Source organism: Haemaphysalis longicornis, unplaced genomic scaffold (genome assembly GCF_048455015.1).
Source record: "Haemaphysalis longicornis isolate Haplotype H1 unplaced genomic scaffold, Haemaphysalis longicornis Haplotype H1 scaffold_1, whole genome shotgun sequence".
Classification (NCBI taxonomy): domain Eukaryota; kingdom Metazoa; phylum Arthropoda; class Arachnida; order Ixodida; family Ixodidae; genus Haemaphysalis; species Haemaphysalis longicornis.
Genome location: NW_027526203.1, coordinates 306939231 through 306958115, shown reverse-complemented (window position 1 = coordinate 306958115; position 18885 = coordinate 306939231). Strand labels below are relative to the sequence as shown.

The window sequence follows — 18885 nt, the reverse complement described above, 5'->3', positions numbered from 1 at the left end:
AGTCCTCCATGTGCCCGACGGTTCCCCCCGTCGTCCATATCGTGATGTCGTCCGCATATATCGTGTGACGGATCTGCTGCATTTGCGACAGTCTCTCCGCCACGGGGATCATCACTGCGTTGAACAGGAACGGGAGATTACCGCTCCTTGCGGGGTTCCGACGCTGCCCAGCTTGCGTTCGTCTAGGGTCAGGTGCCCGATCTGCAGGTTAGCCGTCCGGCCCGACAGAAAGGCTCTGATGTAATCGTACGAGCGCTTTCCCAGCCCGAGTTTCTCGATCTGTTGCAGTATCGCCGAGTGCTTCACATTGTCGAAGGCACTCTTTAGATCCAAGCCCAGGACCGCCCTCGCATCGGTCTTGTGGGGGGTCTCGAGCAGATCGTGTTGGAGGAGCAGCATCGCGTCTTGCGTGCTCAGCCGGGCCCGGAAGCCCAGCATGGACGGTGGGTACGCGCCGCTTCTCTCCATGTGCGGTTGCCATCTGTTGTTCAACACGTGCTCCAGTACTTTCCCCACGCACGACGTTAGGGAGATCGGGCGTAGGTTCTCGAGTCCCGGAGCTTTGTTGGGCTTGGGTATAAGTATCGTTTTGGCGTGCTTCCATTGTTTGGGTAGCTCGCCTCTCCGCCAGCACTCGTTATAGTAGCCGGTCAGGGCCGTGATGGCTCCGTCACTCAAGTTTCTCAGGGCTTTGTTGCCGATCCCGTCGGGGCCGGCGGCCGACCTGCAGTTCAGCTCCTGTACCGCTCGGCGTACTTCCCACTCTTCTATGTCGGCGTCGAGCGCGGGGTTGTCGGGTCCGCCGTACTCGGGGTGCCGTGCTTGCTCGCCTTCGGGTAGGTATTGGTCGTTGAGGCGTTTCTTTACCTCATCCTCCCCGTGATTCTTGATGGCCACGTGCAGGATCTGCGCGACTCTGTGCTGCTGGTAAGACTTGCTCGCCGTTTCGTCCCGCAGGCGCCGAAGCAGTTTCCACGTCTTGCCCGCGTGCAGCTGGCCGTCCGCTTCGTTACACACGGCGTGCCACTGCTGCTCGCAAAGCTTCCGGCTGTGGCGCTCGATTTCCCTGCCCAGCTGCGCGATTTTCATTCGTAGCGCCCTGCTGTGCCTTCTCTGTTTCCACCTGCGCTGCAGAGATTGCCTCGCCTCCATCAGATGCGCGAGTCGGGAGTCCATGTTGGGTATCGACTCGTCGATCTCGATCTCGGTGCTCACACGCTCGACCGCGCTCGCTAGCCCTTCGGTCCACTTTCCTATGTCATCGATGACCGCCGGAGTTTCCTGCCGCCGGAAAGCCTCCCAGTCGGTGATCTTGTGCTTTCGCTTCGGTTCTTCACCCGCGTTGACCCGCAGGGGGATCTCCACTTCTATGATCTGGTGGTCGCTTCCCAGGTTCAACCCCGTGTTTCTCCAGCGGACGTCCCTCGCCTCCGGGAGATAGACGAAGGCGAGGTCCGGCGTGGTGTCCCTGGCCGTAGAGGTGCCGATTCGCGACGGCTGCTGCGGGTCCGAGATCAGCTCGAATTCCGCCGCCTCTGCCTCTTCGAGCAGGTTCCGTCCCTTGGCTGTCGTGCGGGGGTAGCCCAGCTCCTTGTGTGCCGAATTGAAGTCGCCCGCGACCAGCGCCAGCTTGCTTCCGATCTTCTTACGCGTCTTTTGAAAGAGGCTTCGGAACCTCTGGTTTTGGTGTTGTGGGTTACTGTAAGCGTTCACCAGGAAGATGGATTCTTGTTTCCTCCTGCCGATCACCACTTCGGTCGCACACAGCTCCAGCGCCGTGTCGCAGTCCAGGAACTTGTCCAGCTCGACGAGGGTTATGCCCCTGCGAACGAAGGTGCACACCCCCTGAGCCGCTCCCTTGGTGCTGCTCCGGGCGCTGGGTGGCACGGCTTGCACGTTGTAGCCCTGCAACTTCGGAGTTTGTTCCATATGCGTTTCCTGAATCATGATAATGTCCGGTGGCGTTGCCATTGAACGGATGTGTTGTTGCAGTACCGCTTTCCGACACAGGAAACCGTTGGCGTTCCAGTGCCAGATCTTCAACTTGGTGTTATTCTTGTCCATGATCGTTGACCATAGATCTCGTTGATCTGCGGTTGCCTTGGCTGAAAGCCCTTAGTTCCTCTCTCAGGAACTGGACAATGAAATCCTTCATTTCCTCGAATCGCGTTTCCATGCGCTCTTCGAATCTCGCAAATTCCTCTTTCAGCTCCTGCTCCAGCCTGCCGATGCGGGCCTTGGTTGTGGCGCCCAGCCTATCGACCCGGTTGGACAGCTCCTCTATTCTCTGATCTTGCTTGTTTAGTCGCTTCTCGATCTTGCGGAATCTCGCACCGCAGTTCAGTTCACCTTGCGAGGCCGGTGCGGTAACCGACACCACCGATGCCGTTTCCTCCTCGCCTCCTTCGTTCATGGTCTCCTCTTCTCCATTCTCGGGTTCCACCTCGGAGATTTTCCTCGCCTTCTTCTGGCGGCTCGCGTCCTCCTCTCCTTGGGTCGCGCTCGTCGCAGCCACCGCCGCTGGCGTCAGCGTGGCCGGTCTTGGCGTCGATCCAAGTCGCCATTCCTCCGGCCTCTGCTGCGTGCTCAGTCTTGCGATCAGCTTCTGCTGTTGTTCGATCGTTGCTTGCAGCTGCCTTATCGTGCTCTCCAGCAGCTCCATTCTCGTTTCCGCGGGCGTCTTGCTCGCTTTCCTGGCCGGCGTCGCCGAGCGTTTCCGCCCCTTGGCAACCTCGGACCAGGCCACTTTGTTGTCACGTGATGAGCTGCGCGCGCCTTCGCGCCGCCCCTTCCGGCTTCCCGAGCGCCCGCGACTGGCGGAACGCTCTTCCCTCGAAGAGGAGCGGCCGCGACTCGCGGAACGTCCCCTTTCCTTCTCTTCGGGGAATTGTTTTCGCGTCGGTAGTTCCGGGAGTTCGTCTTTCCTGGAGAACCTGACTTTACCCTCGTTCGCCGCCGGCTTCCTCGCCGCCATCTTGCGCTCGTGCTCCTTCTTCCTGACTTGGTAGGGGGTCTTGAATTTGTTGGGGCAGTTTCCCGTGCCCGTGGGATGCGGGCCTCCGCACAGTTTGCATCGGGGTTTGCACTCCTGCTCGTGCTCTGCACCCGGGTTCGCCTTGCCGCACGCAAAGCATACCGCCACGTACGGTCTCGGGCATACGTCTTTCCGGTGCCCCAACTGACCGCACGTTTTACAGACCTCTTTGTGCTGGCGGTAAATCCTGCACTTGATCATTGCACCGCAATACTTCACGTAAGGCGGGACTTTGTCCCCCTTGAACAGTACGATCACCGAGAATGAATTCCCAATTCGGTGCGCTTCGAGCGCCGTGCCGTTGTATATGTTGACGATTTTCGTCCGGATCATCTCCGGCGATTCGCTCAGCGGAATGCCGCCGATCACTCCTTTCACAGTATTTTCGGGTGCCGCGGCGTACGCGAACACTTCGTAGTCCTGATCTCCGATTCGGAGACTGCGGATGGCCGCGTAGCGACTCACCCGATCCCCGCTCGGGGTGCTGATCACGATAATATTCTGGGCCACGTTAGGGCAAATTGTGTCCTCGTGCATCACCTCGGGACCGATTCCCGCCGCATTTGCGATCGCCTGTGCCATTACCGGCATCATCGTTTTGCCCACGATCAGACCCCCGCGAGGTCTAACCACAACGGTGCATTCGCCACGTGGCACGCTCGGCATGCGCGCTGCCCGAGCAAACTGTGCGTTAACTTTCTTAATCACTTGTGCCCGAGTTGGCTGGGTTGCCTTCTTACCGGGCTTGGTCGTCGGCGCTTGCTGCGGAGTGCCGGCGATGGTCGTACGCTTCTTGCCGCGCTGGGTAGCCACCACCCAGCCGGCGACGCTCTCTGAAGTCTCGTCGAACGAGGTTCCGGGGACGGAAATTGCCATCCGGCCCGAGCTGCGGTCCAAAACGGGCTGCGGGTCTTGAGCCGGCGTAGTGTCCATGTCGGGAAGGTCTGTCGACGACATTCCACCCGAGGCCGAGCCGCCGCCGCGGTCCGGCGTGGCCGATGTCGACGCTAAGCCTAGCGGGCCGGTTAGGCCTAGCTGGCTCGCCACGTTGACGGGCACTTAAATTGTAAAAAGTCCGTAAAAATCGACCGGACTCACCAAAATTTGGTATTGCCGTGTTCCGGACGTCAAGCTGGAACTGCCTGTAACGTTTTTGGAAAGCTGAGGCCGACTTGTCCGCAGATAATGATCTTCATTGACGGAGCCGATGCGAAGCACGAACGCACGTTGGCGTAGCACCACGCGCTGCCGACTGCGCTACGAACGAACGTGTGAAAGGAACGACAAACGCGCCTTATAGCCTTGCAGATGGTGCTGCGTGGCCTCCGCTGCTCCTTTGCTCCTTTCGCTGCAGCGGACCGTGTGTTCACCGAACGATTCGCTGACAACCCGTCCCGTCCTTTTCACCGTCCGTGTCTTTCGCTGCGCTAAATCTTATTTCCGTTTCTTTTCGTTCGCTAGGACGGTTTGCGAGCGCCTGTGGTTTCAGTCGGATTTACGCAATGCTCCGGCGCGTGCAATCCAGTGTCTAACGTTGATGCGTCTAACGGTGAAATACCGACGAAATACAAATAGCGACGGGCAAGTTCATATCGATGCACAATAAACATTCAGCTGGTCCTGTGAATGCACATTTCACTTTCGTGTTTTACCGGTTCCTATGGAAGAGGGAACAACCACATTTTTGTGTTACGTGGTGCCATTTATAGCAGCTACTATGTGACTTATAACAGCTACTATGTGACTATGTGACATAATTTAATGTACCGTAGGTTCTATGGAGAGAGTAACATGCAAGTGTCGTATATTGGGGATCATTCGTCTCAATATATAGTGCTTGGTGATCTTTGTACATGTTTTGCTCAGTGGAGGTTTCGAAAATGTTGTTCTTCTCGATAGGTGGTCATCTATGAGCGGTCAAGCAGTGGAAGCTGGATCCAAAATGCTGTGTGGTACGCTGTCCCCAGCAACACTAGCGCATGGCGTAGGGGGCAGGTCAAAATACCCCGCACCGCCAGGGTACGTACCGGGGATCTCCTTCCTTCACTTGTCAAAGAGCTGACTTTTCCTCTCTTTGTTACAACCTCGCTTTCTGCACTGGAATCAAAAGTTTCAGCATGCCTGGTACAAGTTCAAACGAAAAAAAGGAACAATAGAGGGGACGTAGTGGACTCTTAAAATCGTCGAGTGTCTCCTTCGCTACAACTCCGCTGAGCGAGTGACTAGTCACGGCAATGAGGAAGGCCACACGCCTCAAAGGAGAGCCCGAGATAAGATTAGAGCCGATTTTTGAAAGGCAGTCTGCGCTGTGGCATTACGCAGTAGAAGCGTTACGTTGTGCGCTGCGTGATGTCAGGTCGCATGTACGTATTCTGAGTTAAATGGTATGTGTGACCTCATTTTTGGGCTAATTTACCCCATAGAACTCAGTGATCGGTATTACAAATGCGCGGTGGCAAAGCTGACCCGTGGGCTTGCTTTAAAGTGGAGGCCACTGATAATGTAAATAGTGTAATGAACAAGCAGGCAAGACAAGACAACCAGTTTAATAAATAAATAAATAAATAAATAAATAAATAAATAAATAAATAAATAAATAAATAAATAAATAAATTTTGATCGTAGTTATACACCGCCTAGAAATTCTCCTAGGTCTACTATGTCACAATGCACACGACCACCAATCTTTGTGTCAAAGGGCGTAACCTAGCTAGACGAATAACGAAGTACGACTAATGATTTAGCACAGGGACGTGTTCTGCGCTGCGACATGGCGCAATGCAGAGTCATCCAAGTATTACACAATGTCAGCGCAGATACCTGTATGTTAGCTTATATCGGCCTCGTTCATTGGCTTATTTTTCTCTTTTGATCGAGCTATGATAAGGTATTCTGGTATGTTGTTTTGCAGCGCAGCCATGAAAGTTGCGCGGATAGGGAACATCAGTCCGCCGGGACTACTGTAGTGCGCGGTCGATCACTTCCAGAGTGTATTCAAACATGTCTCAAGAATAAGAACACAAGGAAAACATTTGCGTCTCTTAAAAAGATTATTAGTTAACACATTCAAAAAGGCTTAAGCAAGCATTATCAAAACATTTTTGGTGTTCCCAGGGCCGCTAGCACGAATAGTTTAAACACATTTTTCATTCTCAGCTTGCGATGCGCAATAAAGTTGATAAGGATATAGGCGAGCGGAAAATTTTTAAAATCTCCCAAAGCTAAATGTCGTTGGTGCGTCATGGCTACAACGACCTATAATTCACCCGGCGGTCTCAATAGCGTGACCGGGATTTGAGAATCCCACTACACATAGCACAACGGGAACAACGCGTAGAATCCCACCACCGGAAACTCAATACGTTTTCTTTGATGGGTAAGCATTCTTAGGCCACCGAAATATATCCGCCCGTAACTGGCGCCCCGACGCGCTCCGTACGTACTCATTGGGTCATATGGTGTATCTGCTGAAAGACCCTTTTATAGAAGACCCATGGCCGTAGGGCATAGGGCCTCTAATGCAGATATGCGTAGAGGTGTATGGGTGCTGGTGAACCCTTAGAGAGAATGCTTACGCACTATCTGACAATTCGCACTCTAGAGATCCTACAATTACCCGCTGCAGTGGCTCAGTGGCTATGGCATTGTGCTTCTCAGCACAAGGACACGGGCTCAATACCCGACCGCGGCGGCCGAATTTCTGATGGAGGCGAACAGCAAAAACGCCCGTATGTTCGTGATTTCGGCGCACCTCAAGGATTCCCAGGTGGTCAAAATTAAACCTGAGACCTCCACTACGGCGCACCTCATCGCCTGTGAAGCGTCGGCGCGTTAAACCCCTCAATAAATCGATCCTACAATTTTTGTTTGTATTTACCGTCGTCCGCCCCGCTTATTTACCCTATAATCAGGGCTCTACTTTCGCGGGATGCGCAGGTGATATTTGAAGGTCGAGTGAGGAACTCAAAGGAAGACTACATTGCTGTGGATGACATAAGCATCGATATCAACAAAAACTGTCAAACTCTTCCTAGCGATGCTGCTTACGGCCACCAAGGTGAATTCATCATTCACATTTTATTGTCTTGTACTGTGTTGTGCATGGGAGTATTAGGCATGCTTTTGTAATTTCCATTTTTAAGAGTGAAACAGTAACGTGTGCCCTGAAGCACATTAAATAGAATCCCCGTGACGCTTGTGACGTGTGTACGCACAAAGGAGGCTACGAGAAATTTAAGGCAGTGCAGTACGTTCTAGCTGCACTCGCAACGCTAACAGTAGGTGATACCCTGGTTACGTTGGACGAGTTGTGCTGCTTGAAATAACAGAATTCAAGGAAGCAACTTTAACGGAAGAACTAAACTGTCTCGAGGAAATTTAACCTTCGCTATGCTGCCATCTTGCTCGTTCGTATCGGTTGCTTAAGAAAATTGTTTTCTTAGGTCTCTTGTGCATTCTTTCACATTGTCCAGCCTATGTTCTTCTGGACTGTTCCTGGAGTCCCCCATCGCGGTGCCGCGAGTGGAACCAAGATGTATTGAAAAACTCAGAATCTACGCCTCCCGAGTACCCTCTAGCGCCCACATCGTCTGCGGCAACTGATCGGGGTAAAGAACATTTCAGATGCCTCTATTCCCTGGCACTGAAGCTTGCAGTGGAATTTCCGGCTTGCATGACCCGTAACGGGATCTGCGTTGCACTGAAATTGCAGTGAGGTGTGATTATGTGCATGCCGTGGGTTAATTTGGCGCTACTTTTTGGGGGGGCAAAACCAGAGGTCGTATTGTGAATTGCCCCTGCAAAATAAAAAAAAAACACATTAAAAGCTGCTCAAAAACTCAGGACACTTAGGTCTGCTTACGTGCTTTGAATACGGAATCTAATTTGAGGTTTATAAGTGTGTTGCCATAGCGTATGCGCCGTACGCTGTTTTTTTTTTGTGTCGTCCGTCAACGACGACGGATTTCTCGATTAAAGGGCAAATATTGTTGTAGCATTGTTGAGAAAGAATACAAGCACCGGAATTGCAAACTAGAGGCATTTTAGAGAAACTAATCTTGCTAAGTAAATTTCGTCCCACCACAAAGAGGAATTCGCTACTTAAAAAATTAGGAGGTCGTTCCTTAAGTGAACAGGTATTTTGCGTAAACATAGTTGCTCAAATTTCTTCGTCACGGTTTACGTATTTATTACCTCTTTGTTTTTCTGGTTGTTTATCTCAACGTTTTTATATGTATTTCTCTCTTATTTTTGAGCCCACTCCAACGCAGTACAATTACGTACGCTATTCCGCTGTGCCGCTGTATTGATTCTTGGCGCTCTGCGCCAACTTCTATCACCCAGCTACTTCGTGCACTCACGAAAGCGTTTCACTTAGGTGAATGCGGGTGGTAGCGCTCGAGCAGGTTTAGCACAGCTTGAATATGCACGGGAGCGGACGACGCGCCTCAAGCAGTCTCGCCTGCAGCGCCACCCGCCGACGATGTTGGGTGTTGCCGAGCAACGAATTATCTCGCTCTCGCAACATAATTTACGTCTGTTACCCCGATTGAGATGTTTCACTCGGACAGGACGAGGCCGCCTAGCCATGGTCTTTCTTCGCTGCCGCAGCTACGCATACTAAAGACTCGAATATGGACATATTACAGCGAAGCTGTTAGCTTCTCTTTGGACGGAAAATTTCGTGTCGTAAACAAAAAACCGAGGCAGGACCCAGCAGTTCTCGCCCAAGACGCCGAGCGCATGCGTCAGGACCTATCATTTGCCTCCAGAGAAGCCCAGTACAAGCGGCAAGCCCGCCGAGACAACGGGGAACATGTCATACCCGCCCCTATCAGCATGTGTAGTGGTTTACAACAGTAGAGTGTACTAGAAGTATCCTCTAGTACACTCTAACAACAGCTTCGCTGGACATCCACTTTCGCACGGAGGGATGGCGTCCATTTTTTCATTTTACAATGGCACGCAACCTTGACTGACCGACTTCCTAACAGCGCGACATGAATATTGAAGAGTAGAAAAATAGACCCACGCCTAAAATACAGTGTTTTGAGGGCCGTATGACGGTGGTTTTACCCAGTGCCTCCAAGACATCATCGATTTTCCGCCCACACGGACGTACATGGACGATGGCATGCTAATATGATGCCTTCAATAGCTCGGCAGCTTCACGTTTTTGTCATGTTAAATAGTCTTAGTTCTGAATGCGCTTCGATGTGTTCTGTCGAGTCTTTTTAGGGCTGAGCTAACGTTCAGCAGAATAGCTGGTAGGCTGGCGTAGGAGCAATGTCTTAGCTTCATATAATGGAGGTCGTTGGTTCAATTTTGGTTTATGTGTTTTTCCTCACCTTTCAACGCAAAAGAATTGGAAGGGTCCCGGAGTGAGGAAGCCGGAATTGGCGTCCGCGTCGGCGCCTGTAACAGCAAAATGGTTCCTAGGCCACGTGACTTTGAGACGGTCCATTTGCGATACTGTTCCTCGGATGTTTACCGTCAGATGAACATTGGGTGGTAAAGACTCCACACGGCGGACAGGGACGCCATTGCTATCATGTGACGGGTTTCTTTGCCTCAGGTTCAAAATGCACACCTTCGGCCTGCTTGCGCCATCTAGAAGATCGCCTCCAAGTCAACACCCAACACGTGCGCACCACAGCACTGTCTGTATACATCATGTCGCAATAAGGAACGCACGCCTTTCTTTACTCGGTCTTTTATTTCTGAGACACGCCATATAGAGCCACCAAGGGCACGCACTCCTCTTTTGCGTTTTATTTACCCTCTTGTATTCTTATCGTTCATTTGTCAAGTGCCCAGAATCGAACGCTGTCTTTCGCGTGGCGTCGGCGTTGGGTTGTTGTCAAATCCCTTTCATTTCTCCGCACGTTGCTGGGATCGATTCTTTTCCTTGCCACTGTTTTTTTAATTAGACGGCACAAAAGGTGTGGGGCAGATGTCGGCCTTTGTGGATGTCTCCAGCGGTGGCCAGCTGGGGCGCGCATCCGCCAACCTAGCCAACTAGCGATTTCGCGCCGATAGCCTTAATTCACCTGTTTTCAAATCCAGTAAATGGTTGTGGTAAGTTGGTTACCAACTGTCCTCCTTTGCTACATTATTGGCGTGATAGGTCGGTTGTTTAGTGGTTTTTCGGGTAATCAAGGCATTAAAAAATTCGTTTCTCGCTCCTAGGACGCAAAACCAGCCTCTCGGCCTCAGAATTAGGGGAGAACGACGGATAGTTACGGAAGAAAAGGACGGCGAGCATACAGAAAGATAAGAGAAAAGAGATAATATAAAGATAAAGGTCGAGCACGGGCGAAAGTGGCGTGAATCAGCCTTTCGACAGAAGTGCGTTTTTTGTCCCTTTAGCCTCGAAAAATGGGTCTTCAGCTATGTGTGGATGTTTAGAAAAGGCACGTTCACATAGGCCGAAAATGAATTCCTCTCAGTAATTGGTTTAAAATAATTAGGCGTTGCAGGCCCAAAGCTTCTGCTGGAGGTGTGCCCCGCTTAGTCTCTCTAGTACTCCATTTACCCCGGTCTGGGCGCACGTCTTCATTGTGCTTGGCGTGTGCGTGCTTGTTCTCTTTTGGTTACATTTCCACCGAGACACGTGTATTTTTTATTCAGCCTCCTTTCCAACTCTCCCTATACAATCTCTCTTCTTTCTTCTGTCCTAATGCTGTGCACTGCCGATAACGCAGGTGCCTTTCTGTTCGCGGCGTGCGACCATCAAAGTTCGCCGACAAGATGGACGGCCACTCTTCGCTCTCCTACCGTGCTGCCCCAAGAGAATCTCGTCTGCGTGCGGTTCGGCGTTCACATGTTCTCTGCGGACGGATGGCAGCTGAAGCTTAACCAGGTCGATGGGACAAAGGAAAACATGCTATTCCTAAGCGTCGGCAGGACTACGGCAGACCGTTGGTACACAGTCACGCGCACCGTGTCATTCAGTACCAAGCAAAAAACAGAGGTAAGCATTGTATACATGGCAACTCGGGTAAAACAAATTATGTTAGAGACTTTCGTATAGGATGCACATGGGCTACGATTGAGAAGCCTTGAATAGTGCACTCTGATATAAGCGAGGACGAACGAGCAACGCTGAAATTGTTAACTTGCTACACACAGCTTAGGGCTCTTGCCCCCAAAAAGAAAAGAACGGCAGCAAATGTCTTGGGCTTTCATGCTATGCATCGGCTATCATTTTCCAGTCCACATGTCTTAAATAATATGCTGTCGAAATGTATACAAGAACACATTGGTGCCCGAATACGAAAGTGACCACAATTATTTCCGTGTGCTGAAGAAGGCAGACCGTGTCCCACGTAAAATTTGCGCCGCATTGCCCGGCAATTCCGAAGTAGTTCAAAATGCGGTAGCATAGGCAGGTGTGGTGAAGTGACCCCAGTCGTTATGGCGGGAGAATCGGCGTGAGAGAGGGGCAAGAGGCTAACTGTCCTCACCTATTCTTATGCAGGGCGTGCCGTGCAACGCGACATCGTCGAGCAGATTTTTGAATCCATAACACACTTGCTTGTAGAGCATTGGCGAAAGTCATTTTTTCAAGGAAGCTGACGTTTGAAGCCGTGAAGTTTGTAACGAGCACTAAGTCGTCATACGTAAGCTTTACGCACACCACAAGGCGTCCTATGTTTACCTGACATTCTGTGGAACACTTGATTGCAATCAAAGTTTCTATTCTGTATAAAAACAAGCAAACAAATGTTTCGTAGAAGCCTTTGCCAATCCGTGTCTGTACCTAACTGCTGGGACCAAGTGGTGTCCATCCAGCGTTTACATATGTAGACCTATAAGAAGAATAAATTTGAAATAAAAAATCGAGTTTAAGGGCTCAGAATTATTTTCGAAACAGATTTTTTCTTTCATGTGAACCGAAATTTTGGTTGTTGATTTCGATAATGAGGCGTAAAACATGTTTAGTTTTATTTCCTCGTTTACCCCACGGGGTGAGCAATAAGGCATGACGTTTTATATAGACGGTGTAAAAAGCAAACGCAGGGGCGTAACAACGAAATTCGCCAAGTCCTCTTCAGCTCCCTGTTTACAGGTGGTTGTTTAACTCGCTTGTAAATGTTTTGGTTGCATATATGTTTAACGCTGTATTTCAAAGATGCATTCAGATATGGTACTGAACAGTTAACATTGATAACATGCTGTGATACGCAGGTACCTTTGCGACCCTTGTGTGTGGCAAGGTAGCTTTTAATGAACTAACATAAAATAAAATGTGCGTGGTAGCTTGGAGCTGGGAAAGGATATGTAAATGTGGTGATTGAGGCTTTCATAACGGAATTTACATTTGAAGATTGCAGTGTGTACACTTTACATGTAATTTGTATTTTGTCAAGTGCAACGCGCAGGTTGCGTGCTCCACCTAGATACGTTTAATTGGGTATTGTCCAGTGGACACTGTTTCGTCTTCTGAAACCACAAACTTTTCTTTCTCCCTTTTTATAATGTGATCGATTGAAGTCTTTGTCTTATTACAGTACATTTTCCTGAAGTCATGAATTACGTTTCCGAACATATTCACTATTTCTAACGTCCGAGCGCCGCGTTGTTCTCGGAATTTGTTGCGTGATTTGGATTTCCCTTCACATTTTTTTCTTTCTTTTGCCGACCAAACAGTTGCAGTTTATTTTCAACAACGCCCGGTGCCAGTCTGGAGGTGTTGCTTTAGGGGACATTCACGTGACTCCTGGTGCTTGCAGTGCTGCTGATGGCAGAGGTTAGTTCTGGTTCTCACAGATCACAGATAAGAGAATGCAGAGCTACGTGACCACGCTTGGCCGTAGCGCAGCTGTAGGCTCAACACTGCGGCCGCATTGGTCTAGGTGAGGTACCACTGAGACACGGCTTAGAAAGGTTTAGAAAGGTCTTAGAAAGACCTTTCTAAACCTTTCTGTCTTAGAAAGGTTTGTGCAGATTATTCAAGTAATTGGACGGCGGGCTGGATCAGTCATTCGCGACATTTGTAACGACTGACCCACATGTTGATGTAACACAGGGACAGTATTTGCAGTGAATTCATCTGCAACATGGCGCGTCTTGAAGTGTAACCCGGTTACCCGTACTCACAGCGCTATTCCTGCCCCATAGCGTGGTAGACGAATTCTCATTCACTGCAGCTGCCATATGCCGTTCACCATTGCTCACCACTGTGTGCCACCACGATCAACGTGACCTACAGCAATAATTTAAATTCGTTATTTTGTGCACGCACAGATTACAATCTAAACTTTAGATTGATGTGCACGGGGTGTATACTATTGTCCCATTTGCTCCAAAATTGCACCAAATTATTGCACCAAAATTTCGAGTAATACTCAAATCTGGAATTCAGTCGAAACTGCGGAAACATGGCACCGCAAATAGGGAAAACGTGGGAAGAGAGACGGCAACACAGTGCACTGTCTCTGCCGCGTCCTCGTCCACTAGCTCCAGCGCTAACTCGTCCAACACTCTACATTGCTGAGCTTGAATTAAAAGCTAAAGTTGGGTTTGATGCAACGAGACCCACATAGGATACGGAGGACGGGAGTAATAGGATCTGCATTGATTTATGTGACGTGGGGCTTCCCACAAGAAGTAAACCCTACAGTGGGCCAGTGAGGAATTCCAAGTGATGAATCTCATTTCTAACATGTCGCCGTCAAGAGTCGAAAAATACTCGCCTGCTTAAAGGGGCCATGCACACAAAACACATGTTTGGTTCATGCGAAAGATTGCCTCGTTAAATCATACTGACACCACTTTTAATGCACACTTCGCTCAGATAAGCTATAAATTTAAGAAAAAAAAACAATGGACATGCGACCCACTAGCTCATTCACTTCTCGCAACAGAACCTATGATGTCATATGCCCCGCTATGGGATTGGCTGAGGCCGGCATAAGCAAACGCAAATTAGGCAGAACTTATAAGCTTGCCGAACGAGCTGTTTGCGCTTAAATGTAATGCATATTTATTTTACAGCAGTAAATATGGTGGGGTAAACAATGAAAGTTACGAAAATACACGTAAACATAAAAGTACCGATGCGCACTGCTGATGGTACTGGGCGCACTATGCTTGTTTTTAGCTTGCCAGCCGTCCGTCGCTTTGGAGTTGTCTCACACGGCACTGGCCAAATGGCGTAAGCGACGTTATCTTACGTGACCCTGTTTGTCAAGCATATCCCATGTTTCACGAAGCGATTCCTTTCTAAAGTTACAAAAACAAGCCAGGGGCGGTATTCTCGTGTTTTGTCCCTTTTGCGTCCCTTTCAAAAGTGTCCCTTTTAGTGAGCCCTGATTGGCTAAAAGCAAACAACCGGACGTGACGTAACGCAAGCGCAAAAACCTACTGCGAACGCCCACTGCTTAACCGGAAGTACGTCACGATAAAAGGGACTCAAAAGGGACGTTTTCAAAAGGGACAGTTACGAGAATACCGCCCCAGGTGCAATTACGACAAAAGCAAAGCAATGGCGGACAACGGTCCGCGGCTCAGTATGGTAGCGCCATGTGGGAGGAATGACGGTAAGCAAGGCTGCAGAGCCTAATGACGCACTGGAAGTTCGTATGAATACCCGTCCTTGTGACTTCATGGCACACGTCACGAGAACACACGATTGGCGGGAAAATCAACATTTTAAGCTAAATTCATTAGTTTCTCAGTGAATCGTTTGGTTCCGGAAAGGCGCTGGGGGCACTATAAAACACGAAATCTTTCGAATAAAACAAACTTGAATTTTGTCTGCATGGCCCCTTTAAAGGAGAGATCCTGCAACACTTTTTTCAACTTTTTTTTAAAATCTTAAGTGCTTGCATAACCTAGTCACCCAACAAACCCAATACTTAGATTAGGGGGTCGCAAAGTACCTCAGCCAAAAATTACTGCTCTATGCTCATCAGATAACTTGGAAACTCGCTCAAAAGATTTTTCACTCTTTCCCGGTCTTGACGTTCTTCAACGGCCCGAATTATGTCACTGAGGCAATGTAGTGGCTGCTGGTCGATTTTCCTTCAGCTGCAGCAATGAACGCTTTTCGACAGCAACTTTAAAACTAAAGCAACAAAAACAAAGCAGAAGCGGAAGGCGTATCTGGTGCCACGAGCAAATCCCACAGTGCCGCTCCGTGCTGGCAATAACTATAGCTTTCGCAGTGCGTCCAGACGAGAAGGAAAGAGTGAAAGCGTTTATCGAAAGCGTTGCAGGGTCCCTTTAACGCCGGAAAAATGTTAGTGTTTGTCTGTGCGACTATTTCTCTTTGTAACTACGTTAAAGTGAAGTGAGATGCCTTCGTTACGTTATGTGGCGACTGCTTCTCTTTTACGTGGTTAGCATTGCTAAGGAGCGGTTTTTTCTCATTATGTCGATTGCTCGAATTTCTTGCAGGCTTATGCGATTTCGAGTTCGACACATGTTACTGGACGGTAGGAGGCATGTGGAAACATGTCTTTTCTACATATGGCAAGCAGTCAGACGCAAGGATGTTTTCCGGACCCCCTTTTTACGGTGAGAAGCGTTTGGTTCACCGCAGCTGAAGCGAAGAGTTCATTCCCAGTCCAAGAAAACCTTCGAGTGCTCATCCGGATTGTTATGGTCTTGTTCCGCAGGCTCCTACATGTTACTGACAAAGGGGCAGAGTAAAGGCACTGGAGGGTCGTCTCTCAGCAGTCCGTTATGGCCGGTGCGTCATCACCCCCGCTCCCTGGAATTCTGGTACATGCACGACAAGTCACTCGCAGCAAATGTGACGGTGGTACTGCGGTCTGCATCGGGCGAAGTCATTGGCGTAATTTGGCGGGTGCCGGCCACGTCTCCGGATATGACGTGGAACATGGCTCGCGTTGACATTTCTCCTCAGGCCAAGGACTTCAAGGTATGTGTAGTAGGTGTAGGTATGTGTAGGTATGTGTGTAATTTGGAGCATTATAGCCATACGATGGCGTGTTTGGAGCCGAAAGCGGGGCTGAGAGGAATCAATTAAAGAATGCGGGAAATGCCAGGACCTTTTCCCTACGTTCCTTGCATAAAGTAAAGCTCGTTCCTTGTACGAAATAAACTAAACTCAATAAATTAAATTTGATTCGATATGCAGTATACGCGTATGTCCTCTTATAATAAATGCACCCTGTATTAAGAAAAGTTGAAGTAGTTTTTCCAAGTCACTAAGAAAGTGAAGAAACAACTTACGGAAAATCGCGTATGAACCAGAAGTTTCATTATATACTGAGTTTTTCTTTGCTTTTTGAAAACAAGTAATGCTGGCTCTCATCTTTTTTTGTGGAATTTAACTTGCTTTCTATCGATATGTGGTAGGGTTTAAAATTCTAAAATTGAGATTAAACACCATGAAGTTCCACATGAGCTCTAATGCAGACCGAAGTTCTGGGTTTAGCACTGCTCAAGGCTTCGCAACGCCTTAGCCAGTGTAGCCTCGATGACGAGCTCCGTGCTGTGAATTTAGGGTAAACTTCAACGTATAAGTTCTAGGACGGGTGAGAGGCAAGTATTAACGGGTGAGAGGCAACTATTAACATTAACTTCTGGAGCAACAGATGAAGCCGAAGCTTTAAAAATAACATAAGATAGAGCGCTCCAGGCCTACCGATCAAAATCTCTTTAGGACGGTGTTGATAAAGGGCAGAGGTTGAGGCATTAGTTAAGACAGACGAACAGATGGTGATGGCTGGCCATTTGAATTTTTTAAACCAAATTGACCTTTGGAAACTACCAGCTTTGAACACGCGCGTTGTACGCAGATTGCGTATTGTTTTTTTTTCACACTGTTACGTCTGTTCAGGTTGTTTTTGAAGGGATACCTGGGCGTGGAGAAGAATTTTTTGCCTTGGACAACATACGGCTCAGCTTGCTACCAGGTTCGCACGTGGCAAACTGCAACTTTGAGGATGACCTCTGCGGTTACGTCAACGTCGTTGGGCCAGACCGAGGCTTCCGTTGGTTCGTTGGTAGTGGCCGTGTGCAAAATCCCGCGCTGAAGCCCGTCGTTCCCGCTGTCCCATTGGTTGGGCTTTCCCAAGGTCAGTTTTTTTTCTCTTAAAAGCTTCCTCTCGCTGCTTTGAGAATTTCAGCGGGAAATGTGACGGTGAAGGGCTGCGGCTTGTTTTGAGTTTGAGTTTAAATTGTCAAGTGATTGTAGGGTAACTTCACAAGGCAGTAGCGCGCAGGCTACCGTCATCATCATTATTTATTTTTCACGCGCTAAAAAGTTATGGTGATGCGCATTAGGTAATGCCTGGAAATCGGCTTTTTGCAGTGATACATTGCGGGTCGTACTTACATCTATTAATTTGTTGTCTAATACCATTTTTACCAGTCATCAGTTGTTCAATTAAGTTACTGTGTTCTAAAGATTCAGATATACATAACCAAATGAGGAATAGCGGAGGCGAATGCAGTACTTATTCTTTTCTGCCATGCACACAATGAGTCAGATACATGAACTAGAACATTGAGATAAGGTGAGGGCATTCATGGCCTTAAAAAAGATGAGTTTTCCGTAATGTATGTAGAATACGACGTACATATATACTACAATAAATCTCCGTAGCACGTATGTGGTTAACTGTGCTTCTGCGTAAAAAAACCACGCTGAAATCTGTGGGCGACATTGAAAACATTATCGTTAAAAGGTTAACCTGCAGTGCCACTACATAGTTCACTCCGCTGCATTTGTGTCGGGTGCACTTTAAAAAAGTTGCATTGTGTTAACGCACAGTCATGGAGAAATGATAACTTAATCAAATGCTTTATTGGGCAAGTTGGTTCATGACTTCAAGAAATAAATGAGCGAAAAGGACGTGGACGTGGACTTCGCGCTCTTTTTATTTTTTTGAACATGGGCAAATGAAACGCGAACACGAAAATATGAACCAAAACAAGCGAAATTGACAAACACTGTTCGTGTAGGCGAAATAATGGCGCGCTGTTGGTATATTTGTAAAGCCAGATTACCCATCTGTGTTACTGTAATTATACACGCGTCATTTTGACCTGCATAGAAAAAATCGCACCATTTGTGTTTTCTGGGTAATATTTTCGTGATCACGTTTCATTTGAGTATGACTGTACTTATGTGAAGACGTGCACAGCAGAATTTGCGGGAAAGGTAAAGTCTACTTTAATTATTAGCGTCGTGTTCCACACGTCGCCACGTAAGTTGTGCCCGGTGGCAGTGATAACAAGTACATCTATTTCTGCATCAACAGGAATTGAAGCGTCCAAAACCTTCGCCTATGTAGACACGACGGTGCCGATTACAAGTCTGTCCAACACTTCTACCATTACCCTGAGGAGCCCGGTCTTCACGGCGCGCCCCAACGATACGCTGCTGCTGCGTTACTTTCGAAATGGGAGCGGTAAGTGAAAATAAATGGAACAAGGCTGTGATTATAGGCTAAATAACCCAAAGGGTAGAGGGCTGATTCGTACTCAAACATGACATCTAAGCCAGACAAGAATGACTAAAGGCTACGCTGTTACTGCATTTGAGGCATTTACAATGAAAAACACCAAATAAAATTTTGTTGCATTATCTTGTCCACCAATGTGCTGGCATAGATACAACATCAATAGAGTCCATACGTGTTGAAAACTGCACTTCGTGACTGTTCGCAAAATACAGCTTTGAAATGAAGACAAGTTTTGTAATTGCAGTTTATCCGTTTGGCTGTCATTCTTCTATGGTGTTGCAACCGTCAACCAACGACCTATTGCGGAGCATTATGCTTTGAACTGATGGTTTGGAGTTTGAACTAAGTACTGCTATATTCTTGCAGAGCTTCAGGTAGCGCTTGCTTGGAAACCAGCATGTATTTAGA

The 18885-nt window shown here is 48.6% G+C and overlaps 1 protein-coding gene across 2 annotated transcripts in view; it reads left to right on the top strand.

Annotated features, from left to right (window-relative positions):
- Positions 1 to 18885, top strand: part of LOC144149666 (MAM and LDL-receptor class A domain-containing protein 1-like) — a 308201-nt gene that overhangs the window by 79285 nt on the left and 210031 nt on the right. For both annotated transcript variants that reach the window (XM_077681331.1, XM_077681329.1), the window contains exons 15-23: positions 4934 to 5053; positions 6971 to 7091; positions 7507 to 7641; positions 10738 to 11006; positions 12686 to 12785; positions 15437 to 15556; positions 15658 to 15923; positions 16848 to 17085; positions 18274 to 18423. In XM_077681331.1, coding sequence (XP_077537457.1) covers positions 4934 to 5053; positions 6971 to 7091; positions 7507 to 7641; positions 10738 to 11006; positions 12686 to 12785; positions 15437 to 15556; positions 15658 to 15923; positions 16848 to 17085; positions 18274 to 18423 — 1519 coding nt within the window. The remainder of the gene's footprint in view (positions 1 to 4933; positions 5054 to 6970; positions 7092 to 7506; positions 7642 to 10737; positions 11007 to 12685; positions 12786 to 15436; positions 15557 to 15657; positions 15924 to 16847; positions 17086 to 18273; positions 18424 to 18885) is intronic.